The sequence below is a fragment of the Lottia gigantea genome, assembly GCF_000327385.1.
Source record: "Lottia gigantea unplaced genomic scaffold LOTGIsca_183, whole genome shotgun sequence".
Lineage (NCBI taxonomy): Eukaryota > Metazoa > Mollusca > Gastropoda > Lottiidae > Lottia > Lottia gigantea.
The window spans coordinates 124,441-141,399 of NW_008708332.1; the positions used below are offsets into that span (position 1 = coordinate 124,441).

Sequence of the window (16,959 nt, forward strand, 5' to 3'; positions counted from 1 at the left end):
TTTGGAATATTTTCAAGTTCGATTATTATTTGTCTGTCTGCTTCGTGTCTGAAGTTTATGTCTTTGTTTCTGTATAGTTTGTCGTGCTTAAGCGCAGCGGCGTCAACTCTATTGACTGGTTCTTCGCCCGGTTTGGGTTTATCATTTTCGTCTAATCGCAGATCTAACCTGGTACCTGGACCGGTGTAATTATGACCGGGAAGATGTTTTTCTCCGGGATATTTTGCCAGGAAGAGAACCCAATGATTTTTGTATATGTGAACCAAAATAAGTTTTTGGAGCGTGAGCGATAATCATTTTTTATCCTATAACTTTAAAACCTTTTCCTTTCCTTTCTTCTAATCTCCTGTTTCGCAGTTCTCCTATTAGTTGTAATTCTTTCAACTCGTCAGATTGTTTCACCGCGTCGTTTAAACTCTTTCCCGCTTGCGCGATTGAGCCAACGGCTTTCGCTCCGGTTGAAATGAGTGATTTGTTGTTTGAAACAAAGCTAGCTACTTTTGGAATTATTGTTTTACCTAGAGAAAATAATGAAGAAAAGATACCGTCGCCCGAATAATCTTCGACGAATAATCTTCAAATCTGTGTTGTTCGTGTTTTAGAATTAAACTCATCCTATTTTTAAATGAGTTAATTTAACGAAGAAATTGTGTTTCCAAAAAAGAGTTATCTCCCTTTTCTAGAAGTTTTTGGACTAAAAATAACATTACTTAAAACGAGGCTATTAAAAATGTTATGTTATTTTTATATAAGGGTATTTTTAATATGCTTTTGTGATGGAATGTAGGAAATTAATTGAAGGTGTTTTTTGGTGTAAGAAATATAGGGAGTTTAGGTGAAAGAATTTATAGGGGGTTTAGGTCTTTTTTTAGTGTAAGAATTTATGAAATGTAGGGTGTTTAGGTTTTTTTTGGGAGGGAATTGATGGAATGTAGGGTGTTTAGGTCTTTTTTGGGAGCTTACAGATTGGTCGCATTTTCCCTATGAAATGAAATGGGGAATCCCCGTGCGACCAATCTGTAAGCTCTAGTACTACTGACGTCATCGGTGAGCTGTTGTGCTGGTTTCGTTGTCTTTCAATCTGTTAAAAATATTTCGAACCAATCATTTATTTTGTATTGTTTTATCTAGGATGTTTTGGCCATCAGTTTATTTATACCACAGATGTGATTTCCATTATTATAATGTACTTTTTATCCTCTTAATAACGATATGATATGGATGGTTGAATACAATATTTCAAATTGAAACATCAAATGAAACTGCTGTCTTTTTAAATCTGGTTGTGATGATTGACAGCTTTCAGTAGGTTGGTTACGTTTTAACATCATTCTGCCACTGTTTAGGTACTCCTCTGTAATATAATCGTGTATGTAAGATTTCATTTTGAACAAACAATGCCTTTTATCTATAACCTTGACTTGTTGGTATTTTTACATTCAAGAATATTTTGGAGGGTTTGTAAAATATAAGACAAGTAAATGATGTATTATTGAGCCTGATGTTAGTAGAAACGTTATTTGTTATTATTAAATTATGCCTTTTTAGAGCATTGTACTCTAATTAGACTGTGTCACTAGGATGAATCTATGGATTGAATATTTTGTGTTGGACGAATATAGGACAATTCTTTAATTTGTTTACGAAAAGATACGGGTGCTCATCGGCACATATACATAACTAAAAAATTTCAACTATGTAGGTATAGATACAGGCTAAAGTTAAATGTTTTAGATTTCTATAAGCATTTTATTTCAATTTCTAAGATAATTTCAAATTTTACATAATATTTTACACAATAAATTTTCAATCGGAATTACAAGACAAGTATGATGGAGTAACTGTGAAATGTTCAGATGATTAATATCTGGGAACTTAACAGTTCCTAGGCTGTTTCCATTCTGTAGTTGTTTTAATAGCACTAATAGATCTAAATATAACTTAACAAAAAATACCGTAAGCAAAGTCTTTGCGTATTGAATGAATTTCAGCAACAAGAAAATAATAACTGCTTTGTAAAAACCAAGTAGGCAGCAAGCTGGATTGTAATTAGATTCAGTGGCTTCGAATCCTTCTCAAGAAAAGAAAACGCCATTGGCCAGCCTGGTGTCCACAATTAACCCCTTTCACTATAAAGGAAGAAAAAATACTGCGTAATTCATTCACAAGCACTTTGCTATACTAAGTTACATAATGCTTTAAACCTAAAAAAACTTCAACAAAATACATTTATGAATACAAACTTTTGGTTATAAAAATAAAATTGTAAAAATAAATTGTTACTTTCTGTTTAACCCTAATAGGATGTCAGTTATAATCAGAAGTGGGACAATATAACGTTTCAGTCATTATACCATTTTGTACCCATCTCTATAATTAGCTATGCTGATGCTGGACTGAAAATAATTTGACTGACAACAAAAAGTCCTCGCTGATACTAGCAAATACACTTTGGTGAAAGCATGCGTGTGAGAGAGTCCACTTAAGGTTGTGATGTGTCATAGAGTGACTGGCCTAGTCTTGGAAAGTTACCGTTTTTTGTCCAGGTTTCCAGATAGAATATATATATATATGGAATAATTACATTGGAATTTCACTTAATCAAGTATCATGATCTTTTGCATTATTCATGTTCTTACTATGGTCTAAAACAAACTATATCTTAATACATATCTTCAGCAAAGATAGATATACACATCAAGGGACAATTTTAAGTAACCATATGTCCACAGAAAGTGGGATTATTCAACAATTTTATATTTTGAAGCATAGATTGGATGTTATGGTGAAAGATTTGGGAAAACAGATTATTTCTTTCAAAAAGCTGTAAGCATATGAGACATAAAACAATGATTATTCCTTTTATAGATTGGCAAATAATTGAGTGGCAAGATTTTTTCAACAATTCTTACAATGGTGATACTAGGGTATACTCTTGCAATACGTTTTGGTAGTTTAAACCAACATAATAAAAGTCAGAAATATATAGTCTGTTTTGTTACTATTTATTCTACCTAAAACTTAATAGACTGACAAGTTCAGAGTTTGAATCACTCCCTGGATGTGCATTCATATCTTAATCAGATTATAACATGCCTTGGTGACATCTGACAATGAATTCAATCAGGTCAATACAATTTATCACAGCATACAAAGCAGCATTCATGACTATTTTAGCATCACCACAATGGTAAAAAAAATGCGGACTATACAGGCAAATATACGGTATTTGTCAGCCATATCTGACTGAAGTACCTAGACATAGTCAATTTAGCCTGTATTGTTGAGGTTGTTTTAAATGACTTAAGTTCTCAAGAAACCCAGACGCTCAAAGAGCTGTGGCTGTTTTCCATGTCATTTCTTTTTTACCCTCACGATAATCGATTAAATTTATCTGTTTGAGCCAATACATAGGTTCAGAGTTTCTCGTACTACTTTTAAGAATGAAGAAATGGATAAATTTTCTATATAACATAGTATTATAGATGGGTCCATAAATAGCAACCCTGGTTTCACATATTCGATGACTTATTTTACATGAATGTCAATGCACCAAGCAAAGCAACAATATTTCAATACTCTAGAAAACAAACTAACTACAGGTTAGCCAAGATATTTATGCACTTCAGGGATACCATATAACTTATCGTGAGTGTGGGCGTATTAAACACGACAGTCTTTATTGTCTAGTTTCAATTACTTTATACTGCCTTAGAGAATGGAATAGTGGTCTTTTCTTTTGGTGAAAAACACAATACTATTTTCGTTACCACAAAATAAAAGAGGCTGTTAGTGATTGTTTGTCCCTGAATGTGCATAAACATATATAATATACATAAATTAATTACCAAAACTCATATATACAATAATTTTTTTTTTATTCTGGTTATAAAGAGCTCAATGTATTAATTACAGAGTGATATAGAAATATTCCTATAAAATAGACTATAATAATACAAGAAATACCTTTACCGGTAACAAGAAATATCTTAATTTGTAAAATAGAGCTCAATGTATTAATGGCTGGGTGAAATTCGAATTTTCATTTATAATATAGTGCAGTAATTACAGAGTGATATCGAAATATTCTCATTGATATATATATTTATGTACAAGGCTAAAAATAATTTGACTGACATAAAAAAAACACCCTTATTTAGCAAATGAACTCTTCCTAAAGCCCATAAAATTGTTAACATACACATAGGAAAAGCATGTGTGTGGATGAATCCATCACAGTTTAAGGGATGTGAATTTGATGACAGATACACCATTTACAGCCTTCAATTGGTGTATAAATAACTTCAAAAAATACTGACACTATAACATGCAACATAAAGAACATACAAGTGATCAATGTTTATTGGATTTTGGAATTACATTGATAGTCTACTCAATCTGGATGTAACTCTCACAAAAGCATTGGCTGGGGAAGAAAAACTAATGCCATGGCTTAATTCTTTACTTCAACAACTAGACCTTGTTTCAAGAACAATTGTTTGTTAACAATATCATTTAAACGGAATCAAAGCGCATTACATTGTCATAATAAAGAGTTAAGCTAGGCAGGGTCAACAAATAAGATGGATTTTAATACATTTTTCCTTTGAACTAATTTTCTTTCTTTCATAAGGTTAATTTTCAATTTTAGCCTTTCAAAGATATTCATCCACATCTAAGAATATTTACAAACGTAAACACTAGCAGTTCACTTTGAAATCAGGTTCAAATTATCAATTTAAAGTCAGACTCATATTGTGTTGAGGGACAAGCTTGATTTCATTTTATTTTATAGTGATCAAGGATAGAAAAATGAAATCATTCAAGCCCCGAAGTCAGTTCCACTCGATGTAAATCCCCTTGATATGAATAAATATCTTTCCCCCGACCAATACGAAACGATTTATCACAAAATATCATTTGCTCTATCATTCATCACAATTAAACAGAGTTTTACACGGATTCATATCCAGTACGTTTACTACGTCGTCGACCAATCAAATAGGCAATAAGAACTATAACAACCAATCCAGCCAGAGCTGCTCCTACTGCTATTGGTACGACACTGTTAGAATCAGAATCAGCGGAACATTCATTAACACCTGAAAATAGAGTTACATTCATGAAATACCGATACTGAGTTTTATGATTGATCCTTTTCAAAACGGAACCTGAAACATGATGATACTTAGAGATTCACACTGAACAATCTTCAGACTGCTGATCTATTACAGTCTGCAACTCTGCTAAAGTTTGCTAAGGAATACTAAATCATTTGCTGATATGAATATTAATTAGTTTTTGGTCGCCTTTCCTTCCGATAGCCTATGTATAAAAAAGAATTGATCTCCTTTACAACACTCTTTTGAATAAGGTGAACTATGTATTTGGTTGAAGAATAGTTAAGGTTATTGTAATGGGCTATGAATATTCATCAAAATGATAAATATGCATTAGGGTCATGAATATTCATCAACCACTTACCACTACTACCAAAATCAGTAGAATTATCATTTGCAAAGGCACGGTACTGGAAATTACTGATGTCTAACTTGGCTCCATTACCCAAGTCCAAATCAGTTTCTGAATTACATTTAAATGAACTTTGATCCCCTTCCACTTTAAACTGATCCAATCCATTAGCTGATACTGTCTTCGCAGCCCCTAGAAATACACAATCAGTTCATACAGGTATTCACTATAAGGTATTATATAACTCAATAAAAGATTTTGACATATAGGTAAAGAGTTTAATACTGTATTCAATATATCATGGGTGACAGCTTGAAACCTTGACCTTTCTGATTGGAAGCATTTAGGCCTTAAAACCCTTTTTTCACATTTTTCATCTCAAAATGCTTTTGAATATGAGAGGGTATATTTATGATGGAAATGTGTGGGACCTTTCATATTGGATGCATTTAGGCCTAAAAACGTGAAATTGATCGTTTTTTTTATGTCATTTTGACATGAAAAACGTGAAAATTTAGGGTTTTTAGTCCTAAATGCGTCCAATCGGAAAGGTCATATACTACTGTATTCTAAAATCAATAATAGGATGAGTTTAGTTTTTTTGTTAAACCTTTCCTATAGGGACACATTTCTCTAGATTTTGATCCACATTTTCAATTAATTCAAGCACTTAACTTTCCCAACCTATCACAATGTTTCTTTAAAAGAAAAGATGTCCCGAATTATCTGTGTTTGAATGTCAAAAAGATGAGTCTATAGAAATAGGAAAAGGAATTCCTAGTTTGATATATTTTGAAGGAATTATGTAATTTGTGAAGACCATTTACTTAAACATATGTATTCAAGTCTCAAATCAACCACCCAAAATGGTGGACTTTAATATTCAGAGAAAAAATGTCATCACTTACCTGGATTAGAAGTATTGGGAAAATGTTTGGGATCTTCAGTGTACACCAAGCTTACATTACTAAGATGGTAGGCTCTGGAATCATCAACACTGGCCTGTAGACTGTCTCCATCAGCAGTGAAGATGAACGACATAACCCAGGTGTCAAAGAACTTAAACGACAGCATCTGGGAGTTACTAGTCAGGTTACAGTTACCTTTTACATCCTTGGCTGGTACCACAGGTACATTGATAGTTTTACTTGTGTTCTAGAAATACAACAGATACATTGATAGTTTTACTTGTGTTCTAGAAATACAACAGGTACATTGATAGTTTGACTTGTGTTCTAGAAATACAACAGATACATTGATCGTTAACTTGTGTTCTAGAAATACAACAGATACATTGATAGTTTTACTTGTGTTCTAAGAATTCAAGTTTTACTTATGTTCTAGAAATACAACAGATACATTGATCATTAACTTGTGTTCTAGAAATACACCAGATACATTGATAGTTTTACTTGTGTTCTAGAAATACAACAGGTACATTGATAGTTTTACTTGTGTTCTAAGAATTCAAAAAGTTCATTGATAGTTTTACTTGTGTTCTAGAAATACAACAGATACATTGATAGTTTTACTTGTGTTCTAGAAATACAACAGGTACATTGATAGTTTTACTTATGTTCTTGAAATACAGCAGATACATTGATAGTTTTACTTGTGTTCTTGAAATACAGCAGATACATTGATAGTTTTACTTGTGTTCTTGAAATACAACAGATACATTGACAGTTTTACTTGTGTTCTTGAAATACAACAGATACATTGATAGTTTTACTTGTGTTTTAGGAATACAACAGATACATTGATAGTTTTACTTGTGTTCTAGAAATACAACAGATACATTGATCGTTAACTTGTGTTCTAGAAATACAACAGATACATTGATAGTTTTACTTGTCTTCTAAGAATTCAAGTTTTACTTGTGTTCTAGAAATACAACAGGTACATTGATAGTTTTACTTGTGTTCTAAGAATTCAAAAAGTTCATTGATAGTTTTACTTGTGTTCTAGAAATACAACAGATACATTGATAGTTTTACTTGTGTTCTAGAAATACAACAGATACATTGATCGTTAACTTGTGTTCTAGAAATACAACAGATACATTGATAGTTTTACTTGTGTTCTAAGAATTCAAGTTTTACTTGTGTTCTAGAAATACAACAGATACATTGATAGTTTTACTTGTGTTCTAGAAATACAACAGGTACATTGATAGTTTTACTTGTGTTCTAAGAATTCGAAAAGTTCATTGATAGTTTTACTTGTGTTCTAGAAATACAACAGATACATTGATAGTTTTACTTGTGTTCTAATAATACAACAACTACATTGATAGTTTTACTTGTGTTCTAGGAATACAACAGATACATTGATAGTTTTACTTGTGTTCTAGAAATACAACAGATGCATTGATAGTTTTACTTGTGTCCTAGAAATACAACAGGTACATTGATAGTTTTACTTGTGTTCTAGAAATACAACAGATGCATTGATAGTTTTACTTGTGTTCTAGGAATACAACAGGTACATTGATAGTTTTACTTGTGTTCTAGAAATACAACAAGTACATTGATAGTTTTACTTGTGTTCTAGAAATACAACAGATACATTGATAGTTTTACTTGTGTTCTAGAAATACAACAAGTACATTGATAGTTTTACTTGTGTTCTAGAAATACAACAGATACATTGATAGTTTTACTTGTGTTCTAGAAATACAACAGATACATTGATAGTTTTACTTGTGTTCTAGAAATACAACAGATACATTGATAGTTTTACTTGTGTTCTAGGAATACAACAAGTACATTGACAGTTGTACTTGTGTTCTAGGAATACAACATATACATTGATAGTTTTGTGTTCTTGAAACAAGAATAAATATATTTTTATTAATGTTTTAATATGCATTCAGATTTTGTGAACTTTGTGTTAATCATCCTTTCCTGAGAATGTCTTGTCCTTTATGTAAACATCTCTATCTCTACTGTATCTTATGTTTATTTTGAATTAAGAGTAATAACTATGTATAATTATACTATCATAAGGAATTGAACCTGATATCATAGTCAAGATAATTTAAACAAAATAAGTTCTTTAGAAGATCTTGGGTTGATGGAGATGCTTAGTGTTCTGGAGCAATAAGTATTTACTAACCTGTGAAGCAGTCTGGTATGGAAGTTCTACAGCTAGAGCGGATTTGATCAGGATACAATTACCAGGAATGGTGAAGTTATTCACTGGAGGTTTTCCAGGGCCAGGGTTTTCGGTGGTAGTAACTGGCATTGCTGTTGTTGTCTTTGTATCTTCTTGGCAGTGGTCACCTAAATATGAATAAAAAAACCAAAGTACTAACAAGCCGAACTTCATTACAAAACTCAAAATCTTAAAATTATAAAAATAATTGGTGGCAAGTATGTATCATGTTTAAAAGGGTTGTTTCCCTTGGCCATTACTGGTCTAAGACACTCTGTGACCCAGGACAGTGCAGTCATTGAGACCCTAATAGAACTATTTCTTGATGGAAAACCAACAACATTTGTGTGAACAAGGAGAGGGGATATATAGACAAAGCCTGTTCCCCAATCCTTATCTTATAATTGTGAATAAAATATTGTTTAAAAAAAAAATAATAAAATGTGTGTGATGAAGACAGCTGTGCTAGCCTACTTTTCAATTCCAGCTGTCAAGGATGTGCAAAGTCACTAATAGGAGTAAGGAATAACTTACCCTCAGAGAAAGTGCTATTCTCAATGCCATCAATCTGTACCTGGAAGTCACTGACTGTCAGGCTAAGACTGTAAAAGTAGGTACTATTTTCCACTGGAGTTGCATTGAACATGGAAGTGATGGCAGCATCACAGATATAAGATTTAGTATATTCTGATAATTGTTCTGATGGAATATTCACACTGACAGTTTCTGAAAACATCAATACGAAATTCAATAGCAGAAAATAGAATGGTGTGATTTAAGCAGTAATATTTGGGTCATGGCCCCCCCTCTCACGCCATAAAAAAAGAAAATTCTATTCTACTTTCACTTCCAAAATCATGTTAAGGTTGATTTAGACTTCAGATGCCGTCACCCGCCGTAAAACACTAGCATAGACTCGTGATTAGTGGTTTCTAGCGTTCGTCAGCGCATGGCGTCAGAAGTATAAATCCACATTTAGATGTCTTCTCTGGCTTCCCACATTAAACAATATCCTCCCCCACCACCCCCACATAACTGGTGCCCTCAGAAATCTTCAAAGGTAGGTTGGGGCGCTCCAAAAATTTAAATCAACAGAGCAGATAATGAAGTGAACTAATGAAGAGATGCAGTGGGCAATGGACGATATTCTGTACATCTCCAGTAGATATAACTTGAACCATTTAGAATATGTCTCACATCAGCCAATATCATTTACAAAATAATGCTTTATGATTTGGTAACAGTGAAATTCAAATTCAAGGTTTAAAAATGTAGATGACACAGTTAAATTGATATAATAGTAGAGAGGAGCAAGGGACACTCACCATTTTCATCATTCGAAAAAAAATCATTAGGAGTAAAACTAAAGGTGCTGGCCATAAACAAATTCTTCTTGGCATCAATCGTAAACAGGAATCCCCAGGCAGCAGCACCATCTTTAATATTGAGATCTAGATTGGTGGAAGTTTGGTTGGGTTCAAGACAGGCTCCATCTTCAACTTTTACTGGTAACTCGGCAAGTTTAACAGTCACTGTCTTCTGTAAATATACATAAAATATTAGTTCAACTAATAACAGTTACAAAAAATATACGGCCTACATCTCATAGAGATTATAGAGAGGTTTTTTATGTATCAGGGACACTGATAGCATCAATTTGTACCAATCCAATATTCAGTCACATGTTTGTGTATCCTGCAATTCCACTACAACTAAAGCTTTATGGCATAACTTTGGTTAAAACTGCTAAAAAAATATTTTTTGCGATAGTGATGTCCTAAAAAGCTTAGTTTTAGTATAAGAATTTCTGGCAATTGTTATTGTCATGGTACAGATTATAATACTTACTGTATCATTTTGATCTTGACTTGTCTGCATCAATTCCATAACAGCTGTGATCTTCATTAATTTACAGGCTGGTTCCGATTCATTGGTGGGGAATCTGTATTCAGCACCATGAACTGTAATATACCAAAAATAAAATACTAACAATTCAACACTCAAATTCCAAAACTAATTATAAAATAATAATAATTGAATGTTAATATTCAAAAAATAATTAAATTAAGAAACTAATTATTCTTGATCTATTGAACAGTTAGGCAAATCATTGCACGATGAGTTGAAATGAAATAAGTCAGATGAGTTAGCCAATTTTAATACATTTATTACTTCAATTGATATAAACACTAATAGAATAACACTTTCTCAATAATGTAACTTTATCTTTTATTTCTGAATATTTCTTGTACTTTCCCTCAACCCCATTCACACTAAAGAGAACCAAGTGACAGTAAGCCATTGGACTTGTATTAAGAAAGAGGAAGTTCATAAAAACTACTATGTAAAGCACTGGCCAAGGTCACAAATAAAGAGATCTACTAATTAAGATAATGCGAAGTTAACATAGAACATATTATTGAACTTGTTTCAAAATGTAATTAAATGAAACCTTTTATAGGGCAAAATTAACATAAATTATAAATACAGGGAAATCAGGATTAAAATGTGAGTGAGTCAATAATCTATGAGAGGAAATATCAGCCTATTATCATTTCACACTGTTATAATTGACCTCATTATCAAGTGGTTGTTATCCTTTTTACTGACATACACAGTTGTTTTAAGATCCAATAGTATATCACATCAAGTTTGATTTGCTACATAATCATCAGGAGATGGTGAAAAACCAGCACCAATAAGCCAATAGTGTAACCCAAAATTATGCAAAAATCATTGTGCTATGCATTAACAAACATAACCACAAATTATATCACAGGTAGGTATAAGCTTACCACTATATATATATATATATATATATATATATCACCCTCAAAATGTTTGCCGTTTTGTTTAACAGTTTTTTTTAGGTGCTAAACCAACATGATAGATACCATAATCATATTAACAGCTCAATAATAACTACGCAAAAAAATTCAAAACATTAATTGTGCACTCATGTTCGAACAAGGTCAATGGGTTTGTCAATCATATTTGGTACATTACTCTAACACTTTAAAGCTCTCAATGCATGAACAAAAAGAACAAGTAGGCCTAATGACCCAAACTGCAAAACGGAACTCGAAATCCAAAATACATTGGTTGCAGCAAATGAATTTCAAATGATGAATTATAAATTATCATTTTATTCTCAACAAATTAGTTTCACCTAAACAAGACATTGTAAAATTCTCTGTAGTGTCTTGGACATTGTCATGGAGGTAAAAAAAAATTGAATGAAAATCATAATTTTTTAATGAATGTGACATTTATTCTTCTTTGGTATATTTTCAAAACTTCAATGAATAAAAGTCTGTTATTTACAAGGCTTGATATTCAAACAGTCTTAATGGTAAGTGATAAATTCAGCAACTGAGTTCACCAGTGTCTAATAATATGACGATCTTGTTATTATTATCTTATCTGATGACATGAGCTTGAAAGAATTGCGCTACAGTGATACAATAGTAATCTAATAAACCTAATTTTGTATATCAAGGAATACCATTTACTTTTCTGTGCATGTTCAGGGATCATGCTTGCAGGAGACGTGAGCTACACAAAACTTAGTCTAAAAGAAAAGAAGAACTCAAAGTGACATTCAAATCAATTTGATTCCAAGCAATGAATTTCTATATCAACAAACAAATCATACACTTCATCTTAACCCCTACTTTTTTCTGCATTCTCTTTTTCAATAAAAATAGATATTGATGAATCTTTAATGTAAACAACCCAATATCAAGTCAATCAATAGCATTAGGTTTAACTAATTCTTTTGCCAACATCAAGGAAACTGAATTTCGGAAAATATTTTCACTTCAAGCCCTGTGTCAGAAAAATAATTTTAGGAAACTGTACATGATTTGGCATTTGCAATTTTTTTAGTTAAAAAGATACATTACATTTTTAGTATTGTTTGTTTTATGGTAGAGTTCCAATTTTGAATTTAACCTAGAAAGGTAAAGTGTGTCACAATGACCCAGTTTTCAAGAGTTTGTAGTAAATATTTAACACATGTATCTTACTGCCCATTCTTTATTATCAACATTATTGATGCCGCATGCTAGGTCACAAATATTACTATTATAACACCATTTATTATTTATAGTACCGGTAATACTAGGTAGTCCAAAACTAGTCCGGTTTTTTCTAGCCCATTAAGATTATTAGTAAATGGTTTTATTGTCTTACCTATTTCTGAAGTCTAAGTGCGAAATGATCGGATATACCTGCTATTTCTTTATTTAATCCTTTACCTGTGTATATTTTTAATGACTAAAAAGATCATATTTTGAATCCTTTATAATAATTAATAGCAATTTTGCATACTATTATTACCTAAGTTTGAAAATTTTAACAATTCTGACAATTTGAGATATTAAAATTGATTAACAAAATATGCTTGACATAACCTCTCCTAGTACTGTAATCTTCATCAAATGCCAAATAAAATATGGTACATAAATATAGAAAAAAAAATGAGGTAGTTTTTCTAACGTGTCTGGTTGACATCTGTTAAGATATATATTTCAGATAAGGTAAGAGTTTCAGACTATATAGTTATGTTAAATAACAATATCATGTATTCTGTAGACTAGAGTATATTCAAGTTTTAAATAATAATATACACATGACTGAAGCCATGAACTAGATATTATAACTTTATATTTTTACATTTATTATATATTATGTCTATCATCAATTTAGTACACACTGAAATATTATTGAAAACACTTTCGCAGTAGAATGATTTCAAACAGAAAGCAATAGTGAAAATAAAGAGCGAAAATGAAAAAAAACATGAGCAAATAAAAATTTAGGTGTATGGGCATAGACATGATGGAAGTTTTTTTTTGTATAGGTGAAATGGCTGCAAGCACATTCTTCAATTCCTTTTTCATCTCTTAATTCTAAACAATGATCCAAGACATTCTACGAAAAATGCAATTTTTTCAAATCATACATAATAAATAATCCACAATGAATAGTATTGACTATTATTAGTAAAAAAAAGATATAAAATTGCATGACAAAATGATAACAAATTAATAGAGTGGCATTATCCTATTAGATAAGATTATCTAAATGAAGGCATATAGGTGAATGCCATAACTTGTGATCAATGGAAGAATGAAACATTATGTTATCAAAGGCTAGCTGTGTAGTATCATTAGTACAGTTACTGTAAATCACTAAGGCTAGCCTCTTAATTACAAAAGAAGACAAAACATTCAATTCAACGATCAGTGTAGTCTGAAAGTACCCAATATATAAATTTTCCTAGTAAAGGACATCCCAGCAGATAGAGTATCTAGCTAACAAACCAACCAACATAATTGTAGGTTCATTAGACCTATATGTTCATTCTTATAACAAGATCTTATTCTCTGATATGAGCCTATAATATGTGTTTATCCAACAATCAGAACACATTCAGTTTGACCTGTTTAATATCAAGACCAATTAAAATTCTTCAGACAGCAGAAGATTTTATTGCTTCATTGGCCATGGGTAACTACTTGAACCACCAAATAAATCTGCAGCTAAATTTCATTCAATCACACCAAACCAACCCAACTCACAAAGGCGCAATCAGAAACGAAACTCCATTCAATTATAGTGAATAAATCATAGATCATTGAATTGACAGGCACCTATGCATTGACAAATTTCAATTCAATCATATGACATAGGCTAAGACATGCATAATTTATAATTGAACGGGAAGGAATACTTACCAAGAGCAACAGCTAGGCAAAATATTAAAATCTTCATTTTGTTGATATAGTTTCAGATCTGCTTGAAGTCTGAGCCGTGTTGTGTAATAGCTTCCTTCTTGTCAAGTCACTCAACTTTACTTTTTAGCTTCGATTTGACGATGGAATGACAACAGAAATAAATCTACAATTACAATCAAATGAATAACGATCAATGGCTTCGATAACCCAGAATTTCTGAGTTGTTATTTATTGTAATCATTATTTCAATCGAACGTAATTAATGGAGAAAACAACTTACAAAATCAGATGAAATCAACTCCCACTAGTCAGCCATTCACGTGCCGGTGAGTATAAATGATGGAATAGCCAGTCATATGACTTTATCACATGCAGTTTCGTATCTTATATAATTTCCTTATATTTTTGGACAGTGCGTTAAAATATCCTGCAAAATTTCTAAAAAGGGATAAAAATTACAATTTTGTGAATATCATGAAATACTTTAGAAACTAATGTTTAGAATGAAAAATAAATTAATTTGCCATTTCGTATAAACAGGTTTTAAGACGAAACATCTTGGTACGAAATATCTCGCATCCGGAAACTTCCGGTTCGAGAGATAACTCTGTTTGGTTTCAGGAAGGAAAATAAAAATATTGAGAAGGAAAAGGACTTGAAACAATGAAGCCTGCAATTGTTGCCGATGAGATGTTCCCCGAGGGTGCTGGTCCTTATATGGACATAGAAGAGGTTCTAAAAAGTTATTGAATATTTAAACTAAACTAATGTCTGGAAGTCAGGAAAGTTCAGCCTGAACAACAGAATGACATGACATGACAGACCACTCATCAGTCCGTCAGTGTCATGGACAGTCACTAATGTTGTAAGAAACATGCTGACTTTTACCTCGTAAATTCCGTCCCTTTATATTTCTATGGTCTACCCTTAAAAAGTAAAGACCAAGATATCCTTCACGGCTTCAGGCTAACTCACACTAGAGGTGCCAGAGTTGATGATACTAATGGCCATAATAATAGCTATTTACAGCTGGTGTAGAGAAATAATAATCAAATATGATTTATTGGGAATTTCCTTACTGAATACGTCTCAGGGTTTGATGGATTCGAGGTAACTTAAAAGTTCAAAATCCAGCTAAACCAGGGCCAAGTTTTCCTGACCCTAGATCTACTCCAGCCAGCAACTTTCACAATAACTATCTTCAGCTTGAATAGAGGCAATTGTTTTAGACTACCCCATCCTGAACGTTATACTAATCCATTACATAGACTGTTTCTAATCCTTTATTTCAGGCTGGTGGTTCTAGTGCTCTATTAATGGACTTGGCTGCTAATGAAAAATCTGTCCATTCTGATTTCTTTAATGGTAAGCATTAATGTCCTTCTTCACTTTTTTATCAACTCTGACTTTCGGATAGGAGTATCCTATTATATATTGTAATGGTCGCTTCAACTGTTGACGTAAGACAGTCAGAAAGAGTGTTGGTAGGGAAGTTGGTGTCTTAGTCTTGGTTAGTTACATAGAAATAACATAGATGAGCCAATGAGGGTTATTGGTTCTAATTTTGGTTGCCATGTAGGTATGGTCAGTGAGAAAGAGCATTCTCATTCCTACCCTTCAAAATGCTTAATGTAATTCTGCAATTGGGTTTGCTTGCTCACCCATTTTGATGTTAACTGAGCTAAGTGTAGATTTTAGTCAAGTGAAGGTTTATATTTACTGGCATTATATTTTGTAATTTAATCTTTCCTTTTTTAGATTTTGAAGACCTGTTTGATGATGAAGATTTAAATTGAGGTGTAGTAATAAGTAGAAGCTATGTATATATATTTTAAGAAGGGTGAAAACTCTGAAAGATGCCATGAAAAACTCTTTAAATCAAGGGACATAACTCTTCAGGGACTGTACATTATATTAACTGTATGTAACTGTGTCCTAGCTAGATTTTTGTAATAAATAATGTTAATAAATGTGGTTTTTAATATTTATGAAGTTGTCAGTCTAAAAACAGCTTTTTTACTTGTGTCACATTTTTTCAATGACTAGATTTGTGGTGATTATTAGGAGTGTAAGAAGAAAAGTTTTTATGCCACAAGTAGATGTGTGTAACCATTAAACAAGTTCCGACCTCGGCCAGTGCTTTATATAGGAACCTCCACACTCTTAGTACAAGTTCATATGCTAAAATTGGTGTCTTATGATTCTGACTCTGGAGCATCCAATAACTATACAGAAATATAAAACATTGTCTCTACAACAAGTCTGAAATTGTTGCATTGTGGTCAATTTAAGTTTGCATCAGAGATCATAGTCAAATATATTCAAATTAAGTACCCAAGAAAAGTGGCTGACCTGATCTGGCTTTAGCACAAAACTGTTATATTTCTTATAATTTAACATAATAATAAATTTTACTGTGGGTCCCTACTCCCCCTCCACCCCCAATCCTTCCCCATACACATACCTACTGAGTCTAAGAAATGCCACTGGACGCACATTATTATCATCCACACGCATCATATTGACTTAGTGAACTGCAGTACTTTCAATTTTAATTGATACAGTGAAGTGGTATAAACGACAAAGGCTT

The 16,959-nt window shown here is 32.2% G+C and overlaps 2 protein-coding genes across 2 annotated transcripts; one reads left to right on the forward strand and one right to left on the reverse strand.

Annotated features, from left to right (window-relative positions):
* Positions 1-1,724: 1,724 nt before the first annotated feature.
* Positions 1,725-14,707, reverse strand: LOTGIDRAFT_239003 (hypothetical protein). Its single transcript, XM_009052460.1, has 9 exons — positions 14,650-14,707; positions 14,370-14,532; positions 10,477-10,589; positions 9,954-10,167; positions 9,163-9,354; positions 8,590-8,756; positions 6,381-6,627; positions 5,485-5,664; positions 1,725-5,102 (listed from the first exon to the last, which is right to left on the reverse strand). The coding sequence occupies exons 2-9, from the start codon at positions 14,404-14,406 to the stop codon at positions 4,954-4,956; spliced, it is 1,299 nt and encodes a 432-aa protein (XP_009050708.1). The 5' UTR covers positions 14,407-14,532; positions 14,650-14,707; the 3' UTR covers positions 1,725-4,953.
* A 226-nt stretch (positions 14,708-14,933) lies between these two features.
* Positions 14,934-16,353, forward strand: LOTGIDRAFT_201580 (hypothetical protein). Its single transcript, XM_009052461.1, has 3 exons — positions 14,934-15,101; positions 15,662-15,734; positions 16,128-16,353. The coding sequence occupies exons 1-3, from the start codon at positions 15,033-15,035 to the stop codon at positions 16,163-16,165; spliced, it is 180 nt and encodes a 59-aa protein (XP_009050709.1). The 5' UTR covers positions 14,934-15,032; the 3' UTR covers positions 16,166-16,353.
* The last annotated feature ends 606 nt before the right edge of the window (positions 16,354-16,959 follow it).

Bases quoted from the DNA above. Each gene is read 5' to 3' on its own strand.
- LOTGIDRAFT_239003 (XM_009052460.1), bottom strand. From the start codon at position 14,406: ATGAAGATTTTAATATTTTGCCTAGCTGTTGCTCTTG. The intron at 10,590-14,369 runs GTAAGTATTCCT...GGTATATTACAG, and splicing joins TTGCCTAGCTGTTGCTCTTG to TTCATGGTGCTGAATACAGA. The intron at 5,103-5,484 runs GTAAGTGGTTGA...CTCTATTTTCAG, and splicing joins TACTGATTTTGGTAGTAGTG to GTGTTAATGAATGTTCCGCT.
- LOTGIDRAFT_201580 (XM_009052461.1), top strand. From the start codon at position 15,033: ATGAAGCCTGCAATTGTTGCCGATGAGATGTTCCCCGAGGGTGCTGGT. The intron at 15,102-15,661 runs GTTCTAAAAAGT...CCTTTATTTCAG, and splicing joins CTTATATGGACATAGAAGAG to GCTGGTGGTTCTAGTGCTCT. The intron at 15,735-16,127 runs GTAAGCATTAAT...TTCCTTTTTTAG, and splicing joins CCATTCTGATTTCTTTAATG to ATTTTGAAGACCTGTTTGAT.